Here is a 17364-nt window from a genome sequence, read left to right as displayed (position 1 = left end):
TCCTTACTGTGAGGCAGCAGCGCTACCACTGCGCCACCATGCTGCCCACATGAAACCATCCCAGAATTATCTATGTAACCCCAATGTTAAAAAAGTCTGGCCTTGATGCTGACAATCTTAACAATTTCCGGCCTATTTCCCACTTACTTTTCCTGTTAAAAGTTCTTGAGCGTGTTGTAGCTTCCCAACTCACCAATTACCTAACCTCTAATAATTTGATGGAATCCTTTCAGTCTGTTTCAGGGTGCGGCACAGCTGTGAAACTGCTCTGCTATGGGTAACCAATGATTTGCTTATGGCAGCAGACTCTGGATTATCATATTAATTCTGATAGACCTCAGTGCAGCATTTGACACGGTCAGACATGACATCCTACTGTCCAGAATGGAGAACATGCTGGGTATCTCTGGCACTGCCCTCCAGTGGTTCAAGTCCTATCTGACTGATAGGCAAGAGTTTGTTAGTCTTGGCAACAGCAGATCCAACTCCGTGCCAGTCACACAAGGAGTTCCTCAGGGCTCTGTCCTCGGTCCTCTGCTTTTCTGTATTTACATGCTTCCCCTTGGCCATATTATCCGTAGTTATGGATTGGGTTATCATTTTTATGCAGATGATACTCAACTCTATTTCAATGTTAAAAGTGGAACTTCATCAGAGCTTTCTCAGCTCACAACCTGCCTCAGTGAAATTAAAACCTGGATGGAGCAGAACTCTTTAAAATTAAATTGCAATAAAACTGAACTCCTGCAAATTGGGACTAAAATGCAACTTAATAAAATGAGCTCCTTCCCAGTCTGTCTTGGCGGTGATCTCATCAGACCTGCCTCTACTGTAAAAAATCTTGGTGTCATTTTTGATTCCTCCCTCACTTATTCCGCCCACATAAATCACATTAAGAAACTTTCTTACTTTCACCTCCGTAACATATCCCGTGTTCGCTCCTTCCTCTCCTTTTCTAACGCTGAGAAACTTGTCCATGCTTTTATCACATCCCGCATCGATTATTGTAATTCCCTACTGGCAGGTGCCCCTTCTAATCTTATATCACAGCTCCAGCTTATTCAAAACTCAGCTGCATGAGTCCTTACTCAAACCAGCAGCAGCGAGCACATCACACCCATCCTGCTTCGTCTTCACTGGCTCCCCGTGTCTTATAGGATTGAATATAAAATCCTACTAATAACCTACAAAGCTTTAAATAACCACGGGCCAAACTACATCAGTGACCTTCTCCATCACTATGTGCCTGCCCGCCCACTAAGGTCCTCTGATTCTGGCAATCTTCTTGTACCCCTCACTAATCTACACTCCATGGGTGACGGGGCCTTCAGCTGTATAGCGCCCAGACTCTGGAATGACCTATCGAAATTAATCAGGTCAGCTGACTCCATAAATTCTTTTAAAAAACAACTCAAAACTCATCTGTTCAGGAAGGCTTTTAGCTCTACGTGACTTTATTACCCTTCTCTCAGTTTACTTCTCTGTCAAGATGCTCATGTAACCTGTGTGTGTGTGCGAGACCATCAATTATGTTGTCTGTTTCTTTTTTTTTCAGAATTCACTATCTTAATCTTCTTTATTTATTTATCTGGTTTGTACAATGCTATATACTGTATACACTGCTGTTCTTTATTATATTCTGTAAGTGCCTTGAGCATGGGAAAGGCGCTATATAAATAAAATGTATTATTATTATTATTATAGCTGTAGAGAATAATAATATACAGTATTGCATAAACACACAAATATATAAAACAATTTGAGGATGCAGAATTGCACTCATGCCCAGTAATATATCATGGAAGCCTTCATACACTAATAACAATGGGGTGCTGGTGACTGGTCTGTCAGATCGTTGTGATGCCCTCCGCTAACCACAGAGATTTAAATGTTAAACAAACTGAAAGCTGTGCAGCCGCCCCCTGACAAGGACAAACTCTTGGCTGTGACCTGCCTAAATACAAACAGCAACACCTCAAGTTTAGAATCAAACGGCTTTGAGGTGAAAAGAGGACAATCCACAATAAAGGAGATACAATCCACGCAGATGACACACTGCACAACTCGAACAACACACTTCTGGGGCTGACCAGTACCACCGCTGACCTCTGGGCTTCTGGAAATAATTTCTCAAATGAAACCCTCCACCTGTGCCCTTGACCCAATACCAACAAATTTTTTCAAAGAAGTATCGGGCGTGCTTAGTGATAATGTTCTTGACATAGTAAATTCGTCATTAGATACGGGGGTCTTCCCAGACTGTCTTAAGACTGCTGTAGTTAAACCCCTACTTAAGAAAAATAATCTCGATCCCTCTGCTCTTGAAAATTATAGACCTATCTCTAACCTGCCTTTCTTAAGTAAAATTCTAGAGAAGGCAGTCATTATGAAGTTAAATGAGCACCTCAATAAACATGCTATTCTTGATAAATTTCAGTCAGGTTTTAGAACAAATCACAGCACAGAAACTGCACTCGTTAAAGTAGTAAATGACCTGCGGGTAAATGCAGACAGAGGCCATTTATCTGTTCTCATCCTCTTAGATCTGAGTGCCGCATTTGACACCATTGATCACCATATTCTTAAGAATCGCCTTAGTCAATGGGTGGGCCTCTCTGGCAGTGTCTTAAATTGGTTTGAATCCTACCTGGCAGGGAGAAAATTCTTTGTTAGTTGTGGTAATTATAACTCAAAGACACATGATATCCTATATGGTGTTCCACAAGGCTCTATCCTGGGTCCACTGCTCTTCTCAATCTACATGCTTCCATTAGGTCAGATTATCTCAGGGCACAACGTGAGCTACCACAGCTATGCTGATGACACACAGCTGTATTTATCAATAGCACCTGATGACCCCAAATCTCTTGATTCACTAACACAATGTCTAACTTGTATCTCAGAATGGATGAATAGTAACTTTCTCAAATTAAATAAAGAAAAAAACGAAATCTTAGTGATTGGCAATAATGGATACAATGAGGCTATTAGAAATAAACTGGATGCATTAGGATTAAAAGTCAAATCGGAGGTAAAAAGCTTAGGGGTAACCGTTGATTGTAATCTGAATTTTAAATCGCATATTAATCAGATCACTAGGACAGCATTTTTTCACCTAAGGAACATAGCAAAAGTTAGACCTCTTACATCATCGAAAGATGCAGAGGAATTAGTTCATGCGTTTGTTTTCAGTCGGCTAGATTACTGTAACGCAGTCCTCTCAGGACTACCCAAAAAAGACATCAATCGTTTGCAACTAGTGCAGAATGCAGCTGCTAGAATCCTTACCAGGAAAAGAAAATCCGAACACATTTCTCCAGTTTTGATGTCACTACACTGGTTACCTGTGTCATTCAGAATTGACTTTAAAATTCTGCTTATGGTTTATAAAGCTTTAAATAATCTCGCCCCGGCTTATATATCGGAATGTCTGACAACTTATATTCCAAATCGTAACCTCAGATCCTCAACTGAGTGTCACCTTAGAATTCCAAGAGCAAAACTTAAAAGAAGTGGTGAGGCGGCCTTCTGCTGTTATGCACCTAAAATCTGGAATAGCCTGCCAGTAGGAATTCGCCAGGCTAATACAGTGGAGCACTTTAAAAAACTACTGAAAACACATTATTTTAACATGGCCTTCTCATAACTTCACTGTAATTTAATCCTGATACTCTGTATATCTAATTCATTATAATAACTATTCATTCAAAATCTGTACTAACCCCTACTCTCTCTTCTGTTTCCTTTTCCGGTGTCCTGTTGGTGGTGGCGTGCGCCACCACCATCTACCCAAAGCACCATGATGTTCCAACAATGATGGATGAATTAAAAGCCAGAAGTCTGTACGACCATCAGCATCAAGTGACTCCGTGAAAAACCCGAACTACAAAGAGGACTATTTCATTTATGTTAGGTAGAATGCCAAGAGGGGACTGGGTGGTCTCGTGGCCTGGAACCCCTGCAGATTTTATTTTTTTCTCCAGCCTTCTGGAGTTTTTTTTTGTTTTTTCTGTCCACCCTGGCCATCGGACCTTACTCCTTTCTATGTTAATTAATGTTGTCTTATTTTAATTTCTTATTTTGTCTTTTATTTTTCTTCTCTTCATTATGTAAAGCACTTTGAGCTACTTTTTGTATGAAAATGTGCTATATAAATAAATGTTGTTGTTGTTGTTGTTGGATGTTTGCTGGTCAGCATGAAACCAGCAAACAACTGAAAAATGTTTTTCTACTTAGATTAATAATAAGATAATTAATCAGGTCAGCTGACTCCATGAATTCTTTTAAAAAACAACTCAAAACTCATCTGTTCAGGAAGGCTTTTAGCTCTACTTGACTTTATTACCTTTCTCTCAGTTTACTTCTCTGTCAAGATACTCATGTAACCTGTATGTGTGTGCTAGACTATCAATTATGTTGTCTGTTTTTTTTTTCAGAATTTACTGTCTTAATCTTCTTTTTTATTTATCTGGTTTGCACAATGCTATATACTGTATATTCTGCCGTTCTTTATTATATTCTGTAAGTGCCTTGAGCATGGGAAAGGCGCTATATAAATAAAATGTATTATTATTATTATTAGAGACCAGAGGCCTCATTTATAAAATTTGCGCACACACAGAAAGAGGTTTGAAATGCGTATACGCAACTTCCCAGACAGAGGAGCAGCTTCAGCGACAGACTGCTGTCACCGTCCTGCTCCACTGACAGACTGAGGAGATCGTTCCTCCCCCAAACTATGCGACTCTTCAATTCTACCATTGGGTGGGGGTGGGAGAGGTAAATGTTAACATTATATAAAGTTATTGTCTGTTATACCTGGATTTTTATCACTCTTTAATTTAATATTTTTTTTATCAATATACTGCTGCTGGAGGATGTGAATTTCTGCTTGGGATTAATAAAAGTATCTATCTACAGTGCATCTGGAAAGTATTCACAGCGCATCACTTTTTCCACATTTTGTTATGTTACAGCCTTATTCCAAAATGGATTAAATTAATTTTTTTCCTCAGAATTCTACACACAACACCCCATAATGACAACGTGAAAAAAGTTTACTTGAGATTTTTGCAAATTTATTAAAAATAAAAAAGCTGAGAAATCCCATGTACATAAGTATTCACAGCCTTTGCTCAATACTTTGTTGATGCACCTTTGGCAGCAATTACAGCCTCAAGTCTTGTTGAATATGATGCCACAAGCTTGGCACACCTATCCTTGGCCAGTTTCGCCCATTCCTCTTTGCAGCACCTCTCAAGCTCCATCAGGTTGGATGGGAAGCGTCGGTGCACAGCCATTTTAAGATCTCTCCAGAGATGTTCAATCGGATTCAAGTCTGGGCTCTGGCTGGGCCACTCAAGGACATTCACAGAGTTGTCCTGAATCCACTCCTTTGATATCTTGGCTGTGTGCTTAGGGTCGTTGTCCTGCTGAAAGATGAACCGTCGCCCCAGTCTGAGGTCAAGAGCGCTCTGGAGCAGGTTTTCATCCAGGATTTCTCTGTACATTGCTGCAGTCATCTTTCCCTTTATCCTGACAAGTCTCCCAGTCCCTGCCGCTGAAATACATCCCCACAGCATGATGCTGCCACCACCATGCTTCACTGTAGGGATGGTATTGGCCTGGTGATGAGCGGTGCCTGGTTTCCTCCAAACGTGATGCCTGGCATTCACACCAAAGAGTTCAATCTTTGTCTCATCAGACCAGAGAATTTTCTTTCTCATGGTCTGAGAGTCCTTCAGGTGTCTTTTGGCAAACTCCAGGTGGGCTGCCATGTGCCTTTTACTAAGGAGTGGCTTCCGTCTGGGCACTCTACCATACAGGCCTGATTGGTGGATTGCTGCAGAGATGGTTGTCCTTCTGGAAGGTTCTCCTGTCTCCACAGAGGACCTCTGGAGCTCTGACAGAGTGACCATCGGGTTCTTGGTCACCTCCCTGACTAAGGCCCTTCTCCCCCAATCGCTCAGTTTAGATGGCCGGCCAGCTCTAGGAAGAGTCCTGGTGGTTTCGAACTTCTTCCACTTACGGATGATGGAGGCCACTGTGCTCATTGGGACATTCAAAGCAGCAGAAACTTTTCTGTAACCTTCCCCAGATTTGTGCCTCGAGACAATCCTGTCTCGGAGGTCTACAGACAATTCCTTTGACTTCATGCTTGGTTTGTGCTCTGACATGAACTGTCAACTGTGGGACCTTATATAGACAGGTGTGTGCCTTTCCAAATCATGTCCAGTCAACTGAATTTACCACAGGTGGACTCCAATGAAGCTGCAGAAACATCTCAAGGATGATCAGGGGAAACAGGATGCACCTGAGCTCAATTTTGAGCTTCATGGCAAAGGCTGTGAATACTTATGTACATGTGCTTTCTCAATTTTTTTTATTTTTAATAAATTTGCAAAAACCTCAAGTAAACTTTTTCCACATTGTCATTATGGGGTGTTGTGTGTAGAATTCTGAGGAAAAAAATGAATTTAATCCATTTTGGAATAAGGCTGTAACATAACAAAATGTGGAAAAAGTGATGCGCTGTGAATACTTTCCGGATGCACTCTATCTATCTATCTATCTATCTATCTATCTATCTATCTATCTATCTATCTATCTATCTATCTATCTATCTATCTATCTATCTATCTATCAGTGTTTATAAAAGACAACTTGATGGGGTAATGTGCGGTATATTTACGGCAACTCTGACCCGAGCGTATACAACATTTCAGAGAAACTGGGAAGTGACAAGATCCTCGATCAAGTAAGGAAAAGGAAATGTTACCAGATCAGATAAATGATAACTCGCATGCACAATAATTCATATCACCAAGACATTATTAGAATGTGTGTTGACATGACAAACATTTTAAAGCTCAAATGTGATGAATAAGATGTACAGACCTTGTAGTTCCCTTTTTGGAGGGCCAATGTTGCGTATTTGTACTGAGGAAACTGTTTGGTTTTGTTCATCAATTTATATTGGCTACCTGTTGTCCCTTCCCAGTGAACTGGCCGACATATCAGGAACATCTCAGCCAAGCTTCACTTCATCATTCTTGCTGTGCTGGAAGCCATTAACTGTCTGCTGACACGTTACACCCAGTTTCATTTGGTGTGGGTGCACATACATACAACACAACACATTGTTGCCATCATCCAAATGCCATTTGCGGCAGTGTCCAGTTTTCCTAAGGTAATCGGAGCAGTTTGCTGCACTCGTATTGCAATCAGGGCACCTGGCAAGAATGAAGCTGCTTTTGTTAACTGTAAGCAGTGGCAGTCCATTAATGCACAAGTCATCTGTGATGCCAAGATGGGACTGGCAAACATCATGTCTCGGTTAACTTGGTCAACTGGTGATTCATTTGTCTTGAGTTAAATTAGCTGTGTCGGTGCTGTATGTGGTGGCCGGCTTGTTGGTAAGGTAACTGGCTGAACCCTCAGTGTTTCATATGGTCTGTGTATTCAGGGTAACAGCAATCACCACATTACATGTGCCATGTGATTTTTTGACTTTCACCACATTATAGAGCCTCTGTGTCCGGTCACTATTCAGGGAGAGGATGTGAAGGTGGTGCACTGCTATAAGTACTTGGGGGCCCCCATTAATTACAGGTGTGACTGGTCTCAAAACACAGAAGAACTACAGAAGAAAGGGCAGAGCAGGCTCTTATTCCTTAGGAGACTGAAGTCCTTTAATGTTGGAAGTGACATCCTTCACATCTTCTACAACTCTGTGATGGCCAGTGTGGTGTACTGGACTGGTAACATCATTTCAAAAGAGACAAACCGAACCAACAAGCTGATTTAAAGGGCAGGCTCAGTTACAAGGCTAGAGCAGGATCAATGCTAAAATTTTGACTTTGGTATCAATACTAGACTTCAAACCACAATACTGGTACCAAAACGGTTGCAGAGCAAATAACGGATAACTCCAAAACCTCACCTCATCTTACTCCAGCCTACATGGTGTGCCTCATGATTGTTAGCCTCTCTAGTAAGCTGCGTCATCATGCCTCAATATTCACTGCTTCCCCATGAAGTCCTGATCACGTCAAAGCAATAAAGGGTCCACCGTGAAGTCCCGATTGCATTGAAGCCTGTAGTTTTGTTTTGTGAGGTCTACAAAATGGATGTTTCTCCACAACTGCAATAGTGAGTGTTGAGGAAAGACTTGGTATTGAGATGAAAGCTGATAGCTTACTTACAGAAATGAAAATCCCGAAAAGCTGGTGCTATACTGTTTTAAAATTTGTTTCTTTCCGTACTTTTGAAGTACCAGCATACCAGGCAGCCCTTCATGAAACACACTGTGAGCCCCCTGGAGGTAGTAAAGGAGGAGAGAATGAAGAGAAAACTGAGTGCCATTATGAACAATGCTGAATATACTGTGCACTTTCAGCCATTGAATTATTCACCAGAAGTGTACTTTATACCAACGTAAATATATCCTGTTAATATTGTAATGCCTCACTGGGACTGTTACTGATCTTTTTATCTTCAGCCAAGTCTGAAGTTTTTCTTTTCAGTCATTCTGGTGTGTATTTGAGAGAGATGTCGGTTTATCATAATATAGTGAAATGTGCTTATTGAGCTTCTGTAAAATTCCCTCCAGAAGACAAATAAAGTGCTGTCTTTCTATATATTTATATCTATAAAAAGTTTATGACTTTTTTCTACTCCAGTCCCTGTACCTGATTTATTATTTACATGTCTGATGTTCATAATTTGTGAGTTCTGCATACACATGTGCCCGGTGGGGGTGTCTTAGGTAAAAAAAAAAAGGTGAGGAGAGGAGGGTTATGTCGAGCTTTGGTGTGGAACCCCTGCCACACTCATTTCTCAAGGTCGCGTTGAGCTGCTGTTTGTTTTGGCGACAATTTTTATCGTGTTTTATCGGTTTTTTCTAAGGAGTCGCCAGTAGGTGTCGCTCAGCACTTCTTCTTCGCTCTTCCCCAGGAGCGCGTGCGCGCCGCCGGCATTTTAGCAGCCGCTGCTTTCAAGTCGACGCCAACGCGCAGCGCGAGCTCGTACACTTTTGTTTGTTGATGCTGTGTGCATGTAGACGCGTTTGTGATTCGGACCGCTTTTATTTTTTTTTTCATATACACGAAGGATTCTTCCGTCTACCCATGCAGCCATTATTCGCCTGCTGGAAGTGAGTGTTAAGTTCTACTTAACACACGCGGTGGCCCCTTTATTTCTTTCGTGTTTTCGGCGGTGTGTCGAAGAAGATGAGACCATGGCCAAAGCGGGAGACACCGGCAGAACCATCCCAGTGGTGCTGCTGTGCTTGGGCGCGCTGCTCTGCGGTAACCTCATTTTGTACCTCTACGTGGAGACGCTATACAAGTCATCCGGCCCGCTGGAGTACCTAGACGACGAGCCCGTCTGCCCCCGCGCGCACTTCAGTCTGAAAGCCACGAGGAATTGCACCCCCTGGCTGTCGTGCGAGGCCGTGCGCCGAGAAGTGAGGCCGCTGCGTCTCACCGGACAAGGAGCAGTCAAGCAGGTAAGGACTGGCGGTTTATGTCAGCGTGGGTGGCCAGCAGTGTGCTTCTGTATTGTGAAATCTGTTAGACAGATTGTGAGCTCCCGACAGAAAGAGTGCAACTGGAGATATGGGGCTCCGCTTACAAAAATGGCCGATTCGTGCCTTTGTTTGAATTGCGTGTTTAATACGAAGTGTCATCGCTCACTTGTGCAGTGCCGCCTCTCAAGTCTACGAACTCGGGGGATGAATGCACGACGTGGCTGAAGTTGGCTACTTATTCGACAGCTGTTTGTTCTGGTTTTCCGTTATACTAACTAAATACAGTATAAGCAATATTGCAGATTTTAAGGTGGAACGGGAAATTCGAATAAGTAGTCGACCTCAGCCTCGTCAAAGCCCAGGCGATTTTACACACAGTCAACATGTTGCCAGGTAAATCTCAGTGTGCCCAGTCCAGAGATGGTGGCTGCCTCAGATTAGGCACTGACTAGTGGTACGTCCATCCATCCATTTTCCAACCTGCTAAATCCGAACACAGGATCACGGGGGTCTGCTGGAGCCAATCCCAGCCAACACAGGGCACAAGGCAGGAACCAATCCCGGGCAGGGTGCCAACCCACCGCAGGACACACACAAACACACTCACACACCAAGCACACACTAGGGCCAATTTAGAATCGCCAATCCACCTAACCTGCATGTCTTTGGACTGTGGGAGGAAACCGGAGCGCCCGGAGGAAACCCACGCAGACACGGGGAGAACATGCAAACTCCACGCAGGGAGGACCTGGGAAGCGAACCCAGGTCCCCAGGTCTCCCAACTGCGAGGCAGCAGTGCTACCCACTGCGCCACCGTGCCGCCCTAGTGGTACGTGACTCGTAAAAATACAAATGGATGAATTGGGTCTGTCTTTTTTGTATATATCGTACGCGGGGCAGTGGCATAGAACAGGGAATCCCAAACTCGGTCCTGGGGACCCAACTGTGGCTGCAGGTTTCTGTTCCAATCAGCTTTTGTTTTTTAATTGGACACTGGCTAATTAAGTGAAATATTTCCTATACTGTATTATGTGTTTGGGGAACAATGTAGAAATTAGAAAACTAAGTTTTTGGTGTATGCGTATATATAGATCTCTCTCGTTTTCCTCAATAAATAAATGACCAAGTATAATATTTTTGTCTCATTTGTTTAACTGGTTTCTCTTTATCTACTTTTAGAACTTGAGTGAAAATCTGATGATTTTTTAGGTAGTATTTATGCAGAAATATAGAAAATTCTAAAGGGTTCACAAACTTTCAAGCACAACTGTGTGTGTGTGTATAATATATATATATATATATATATATATATATATAATTATTATAAAATACTAAGCCAGGGATTCTCAAAGTCGGTCCTACTGTGGGTTCGGTTTGTGCTTCAATCAGATTCATGATCACTGACAACTGGTAACACTGAGCACAGTTTATTACCATTATTTGTTTTCTCTTCTCATTTTTACATTAAGAACGCACAGGGGCATGATTTTTACATTTATAAGACATTTACAAATGTTTTAATTTTTTTCTATAGATTTAAATGCTTAACTCACTTTTATTGTCCATCCATGTTCCAACCTGCTGAATCCGAACACAGGGTCACGGTGGTCTGCTGGAGCCATTCCCAACCAACTGAGGGCGCAAGGCAGGGAACCAATCCCGGGCAGGATGTCAACCCACCGCAGGACACACACACACACACCAAGCACTCACTAGGGCCAATTTAGAATTTCCGATCCATCTAACCTGCATTTCTTTGGACTGTGGGAGGAAACCGGAGTATCCGGAGGAAACCCATGCAGACATGGGGAGAACATGCAAACTCCATGCAGGGAGGACCCAAGCAGCAAACCCAGGTCTCCTAACTGCGAGGCAGCAGTGCTACCACTGTGCCACCGTGCTGCCCCACTTTTATTGTTTTCATTATATTTTACCCATTCTCTGTTCAGTTTGCTCCCTTTATTGTATCTTAATAATGACAATTAAAAACAAGCAGATATCCAGGCAAACAACAATGAATCATGAAAGTCTGCAACTACTTTAGCATTAGATCCACTATTTAGAAAATAATCAGTTAATTAAACAATTAGAACACCCATAAAAATAGAATGAAAATCGGGATGGAACAAAAACCTGCAGCTACAGGGTGTCCCCAGGACTGACTCTTGAGAACCCCTGGCGTAGAATAATGACAACCAAGGCAAACCACCCATTAGCTATCAGTCTCATGTCAACTGTGTTTACTGTTTTTGATGTGTGTTGATTTTTCTGCAAACATTTAACAGTATTTTAACAAAAAAAGCTTGTGTTTTGAATATTGTGTGCAAACAAGTGGATAACTAACGTGGGTTATGCGACACGATTTTATCATAACTTTTTTTTTATCATTCTGCAATGCACTGTGCAATGTCCTGAGTTTACGACTGTAGCACCATATATGAGCATAGAGTGTCCTGAAAAAGTATTCATACCCCTTGGTGTTTGTACTGTTTTATCAACATGGAATTAAAATTGATTTTTTGGAGATTTCGCACCCTTTGATTTACAAAACATGCCTACCACTTTGAAGGTGAAAAACTATTATGACACACACAGCAATTAAAACAACAGAAATCGTGAGTGTGCATAGGTATTCACCCCCAAAGTCAACACTTTATAGAGCCCCCTTTTGCAGCAATTCCAGCTGCAAGTCTCTTGGAAGATTGTCTCTATTACCATAGCACATCTCGCCACTGGAATGTCCACTCTGTCCTTAAGGCAAAATTGATCTAACTTCAAGTTTCAATGGGTTACGTTGGGGTCCGGCTGTCTTCAAGTCATGCCACAGATTCGCCATTGGATTAAGGTCTGGGCTTTGACGAGACCTTTCCAGGACATCTCAGTGTTTCCCTCTAAACCACACCAGTGTTACTTTAGCAGTATGGGTACTTGTGTGTTATAACCCTAGCACAGGCAAGAGAAAAACTTCGTTTTTTGCATCAGTTTATTTACAAAAGAAAAACAAGAATACATAAAATTACTTTTGAAGCATTAGTTCTGTCGCAAAGTTTCTAATGTCATTAAGTATAACATCGAAAGGGTCATCACTGTTAGACGTTGTACACATGAGTGAATGGAGAAGCGCTATCTGGGTTATAACTTGCGGGTACCGCAGTATGTTTAGGAAGGTGAACCTTCATCCCAGTCTCAAATCTCTGGCAGAATGAGACAGGTTCTCCTCAATAATTGCCCTATATTTAGTGTCATGTGTTTTTCCTTCAATCTTGACCAGTTTACCTGTCCTTGGTAATAGAAAGTGTTGGGTTTGCACCACACACACGATACTTCCAGTGATGGTCAAAATGTTCAATTTTAGTCTTATTTGACCAGAGAAACTTCTTTCGTGTGTTTAGAGAGTCCTCCACATACTGTTGAGCAAACTCCAAATTTGTTTTCTTATTATTTTTCTTTAAGCAATGGCTTTTTTCTGGCCACTCTTCCATAAAAAGCCATGCTCGGTGTACAGCTTAAAGTGGTCCTATGGACAGATACTCCTATCACCACTGTGGATCTTTGCAGCTTCTTCAGTATTATCCTTGGTGTCTTTGTTGCATTTTGGTTTAACACCCTCCTTATCTGGTCTGTGAGTTTTGGTGGGCAGACTTCTCTTGTCACGTTTGTAGTGGTGCCATATTCTTCTTTCCATTTTATTATAATGGATTTGGGATATCTGTGGGATATCCCAAGTTAGGGATTTTTTTTTTATATTTTATAACCCAACCCTGATCTATGCTTCTCCACATCTTTTGTCTCTGACCTGCTCTGGAGTCCTCCTTGGTCTTCATGTTGCTTGCTTAGTGGTGCTGCAGAGTTAAGGGCCTTTCTTAATAAGTTGGTTTATACAGACATTATGTGACAGATCATGTGACACTTGGATTGCACACAATTGGACCCTACTCGACTAACTATGTGACTTCTGAAGTTAATTGTTTGGACCAGATCTTATTTAGGGGTTTCATAGCAAAGGGGATGAATTCATATGCACTGAACTTTTCAGTTTTTACTTGTTTATATATTTATATAAAAATATATATATTTTTTATATTCTTGTACAGTGCATCCGGAAAGTATTCACAGCGCATCACTTTTTCCACATTTTGTTATGTTACAGCCTTATTCCATTTTTTTCCTCAGAATTCTACACACAACACCCCATAATGACAATTTGAAAAAAGTTTACTTGAGGTTTTTGCAAATATATTAAAAATAAAAAAAAAACTGAGAAATCCCATGTACATAAGTATTCACAGCCTTTGCTCAATACTTTGTCGATGCACCTTTGGCAGCAATTCCAGCCTCAAGTCTTGTTGAATATGATGCCACAAGCTTGGCACACCTATCCTTGGCCAGTTTCGCCCATTCCTCTTTGCAGCACCTCTCAAGCTCCATCAGGTTGGATGGGAAGCGTCGGTGCACAGCCATTTTAAGATCTCTCCAGAGATGTTCAATGGGATTCAAGTCTGGGCTCTGGCTGGGCCACTCAAGGACATTCACAGAGTTGTCCTGAAGCCACTCCTTTGATATCTTGGCTGTGTGCTTAGGGTCGTTGTCCTGCTGAAAGATGAACCGTCGCCCCAGTCTGAGGTCAAGAGCGCACTGGAGCAGGTTTTCATCCAGGATGTCTCTGTACATTGCTGTAGTCATCTTTCCCTTTATCCTGACTAGTCTCCCAGTTCCTGCCACTGAAAAACATCCCCACAGCATGATGCTGCCACCACCATTCTTCACTGTAGGGATGGTATTGGCCTGGTGATGAGTGGTGCCTGGTTTCCTCCAAACGTGACGCCTGGCATTCACACCAAAGAGTTCAATCTTTGTCTCATCAGACCAGAGAATTTTCTTTCTCATGGTCTGAGAGTCCTTCAGGTGCCTTTTGGCAAACTCCAGGCAGGCTGCCATGTGCCTTTTACTAAGAAGTGGCTTCCGTCTGGCCACTCTACCATATAGACCTGATTGGTGGATTGCTGCAGAGATGGTTGTCCTTCTGGAAGGTTCTCCTCTCTCCACAGAGGACCTCTGGAGCTCTGACAGAGTGACCATCGGGTTCTTGGGCACCTCCCTGACTAAGGCCCTTCTCCCCTAATCGCTCAGCTTAGATGGCCGGCCAGATCTAGGAAGAGTCCTGGTGGTTTTGAACTTCTTCCACTTACGAATGATGGAGGCCACTGTGCCCATTGGGACCTTCAAAGCAGCAAAAATTTTTCTGTAACCTTCCCCAGATTTGTGCCTCGAGACAATCCTGTCTCGGAGGTCTACAGACAATTCCTTTGACTTCATGCTTGGTTTGTGCTCTGACATGAACTGTCAACTGTGGGACCTTATATAGACAGGTGTGTGCCTTTCCAAATCATGTCCAGTCAACTGAATTTACCACAGGTGGACTCCAATGAAGCTGCAGAAACATCTCAAGGATGATCAGGGGAAACAGGATGCACCTGAGCTCAATTTTGAGCTTCATGGCAAAGGCTGTGAATACTTATTCACATGTGCTTTCTCAGTTTTTTTATTTATAATAAATTTGCAAAAACCTCAAGTAAACTTTTTTCACGTTGTCATTATGGGGTGTTGTGTGTAGAATTCTGAGGTAAAAAATGAATTTAATCCATTTTGGAATAAGGCTGTAACATAACAAAATGTGGAAACAGTGATGCGCTGTGAATACTTTCCGGATGCACTGTATATTTATATAAAATGTACATACACACAGTACTTTACTTTCATTCCAGTTTGGACTGTATTGTTAAGTGCATTACATAAAATTCAAATGAAAATCCATTTTAATTCCAGATTGTTAATGTGACCGAACACGACAAACATCGAGTGGGACGAATACTTCAGCAAGGCACTGTATTTGTGGGTAATGCGTTTAAACCGAGGATATAGGGTGTCTGGTGAAAAAGAAAAATCAGCGTGACATCACAGAACAGAATATTTCACTTTCGGCTTTTTTCCCATTAGCCATAGTTTGGATAATTTTTCACCACCTGAGTATCTCTCATTGATTAGCATCTAACCACTACAAAGATAAAATGGAAACTTTGACATTCGACTGTAACGGATTGTGTAATATCTAACTTGTTAGACCCAGCTGAGTTATCACGAGGCCGGTACGCACAAAGAATGTTCTGTTCCATGTGCCAACAATGAGGTAATTCAGATAGATTTTTTTTTTTTTAAGACAAGATAAATTTGACTTTTGCTCAATAACATAACACCTTGATTTTACATTTGGTGTTAGGAGCAAGTTTTTCTATTGTCAGTGTGGCAGTCAATGTATTAAAAGTGCAAGTCTGGATGTTTCTATAAAAGTAAATACCACTTAAATTCAATAACTGGCATCTTAAAAGTTCCAGGAATACAAATAGTAAAGGATTTCTTTCTTTAGATAATGAAAAAACCTTGGAAAATATGTAATATGTTGTGCTGCTAAGGAGGGCATGTATACTGTGATTTAAACTGTGTTTAAATTCGGACTGCTACAATTGTGTGTTCAGTAATTTTTTTTTAATACTTTATTTTTTTTTATGGGTTGATTCCTTTAGGTCTTCCTCTCGGAATGGAAAGGCAACAAAGTGGCTCTTTCCAGGCTGTCTTCTGAAGAGTTTCTAGATGATTTTCTGCACGGCTTGGACATGTTGAAATCTTTGCAGAGCAAGTATGTTGTCACTCTCATTGGCTTGTGTATGGAAGACCACACAATTGTCACCGAATACCATCCTTTGGGATCTCTTGCCAATATTAATGTTGTTTTCAGTTTTGAGAAATACAAAAATTTGAACACTTGGCACAATCGATTCCGACTAGCAATGGAGTATGTGTTTATCATCAACTTTTTGCACAACAGCCCAGCAGGCACAAGGGTTATGTGTGATTCTAGTGATCTTAACAAGACTTTGTCCCAGTATTTACTGACCAATGACCTCCATCTTGTGGCAAATGATTTGGATGCACTTCCTCTTGTTGACAAGAATGCTAACGATGGAGTTAAATGTGGCCATCGAGAACTATTCGGAAATTTTGTGGCACCTGAACAGCTGTGGCCTTATGGTCAGGATGTGCAGTTTACTGACAAAAGGATGCCGTCCTATGATGAAAAAACAGATATTTGGAAAATCCCAGATGTGACTGACTTTCTACTAGGGCAGGTAGAAGGGAGTGACGTTGTCCGTTTTCATCTTTTTGACACCCATAAATCCTGTAAGCAACAAGATCCAACAGCAAGGCCTTCAAGTCGGACTGTTTTAGAAGCATACAAATCTGCATATGTGACTTTGATTAAAGGGAACATGGCACATGCGGCTAGAGACATGTTGTGATGCTTTTTTCCTCTCTTCTTGCTTGGACTTTGTGTAAGGAAGGTAAATGTTTGGATTAAAACAAATATGAAAGCTGACCCAATGTTTTATCCATCGATTACTTGTCTGGATCTTCCTTTTTCCGTTTCGGGGAGTAATGGAGCTGTAGCCTAATCCCCTGGTACTGTGCCCAGTGCAGGATCCAACCCTGGATTCTACTGCTAGGCACACTCGTGCCCTCACCCGGTGTCACTTTCAGTGGGCCAGACTAGAATTTGGTATGTTGAGCGAAACATGCAAACTCTACACAAAGGGAGAGTGACTGAACAAACCTTGTGTTTGGGCTTCCCAGCACTAAGTCTTATCACTGTGTTGCCTGCAATTTTGTTTATTGTATGGGAAATTTTGTTAGAATTTATTATTAACCTGCAGTTACAGTTATGTGATGGAAATGTTTTCCTTATTGTGTTTTTACTTTAGACTGTTAGAACAACTATGATG

At 41.7% G+C, this 17364-nt stretch overlaps 1 protein-coding gene across 1 annotated transcript; it reads left to right on the top strand.

Moving 5' to 3' along the window:
* The first annotated feature begins 8965 nt into the window (after nucleotides 1-8965).
* Nucleotides 8966-16986, top strand: pomk (protein O-mannose kinase). The gene is made up of 2 exons (XM_028805817.2): nucleotides 8966-9508; nucleotides 16111-16986. The coding sequence occupies exons 1-2, from the start codon at nucleotides 9239-9241 to the stop codon at nucleotides 16882-16884; spliced, it is 1044 nt and encodes a 347-aa protein (XP_028661650.1). The 5' UTR covers nucleotides 8966-9238; the 3' UTR covers nucleotides 16885-16986.
* The last annotated feature ends 378 nt before the right edge of the window (nucleotides 16987-17364 follow it).

The sequence above is a fragment of the Erpetoichthys calabaricus genome, chromosome 7 (genome assembly GCF_900747795.2).
Source record: "Erpetoichthys calabaricus chromosome 7, fErpCal1.3, whole genome shotgun sequence".
Lineage (NCBI taxonomy): Eukaryota > Metazoa > Chordata > Cladistia > Polypteriformes > Polypteridae > Erpetoichthys > Erpetoichthys calabaricus.
This window is presented reverse-complemented; position numbering and strand designations above follow the sequence as displayed.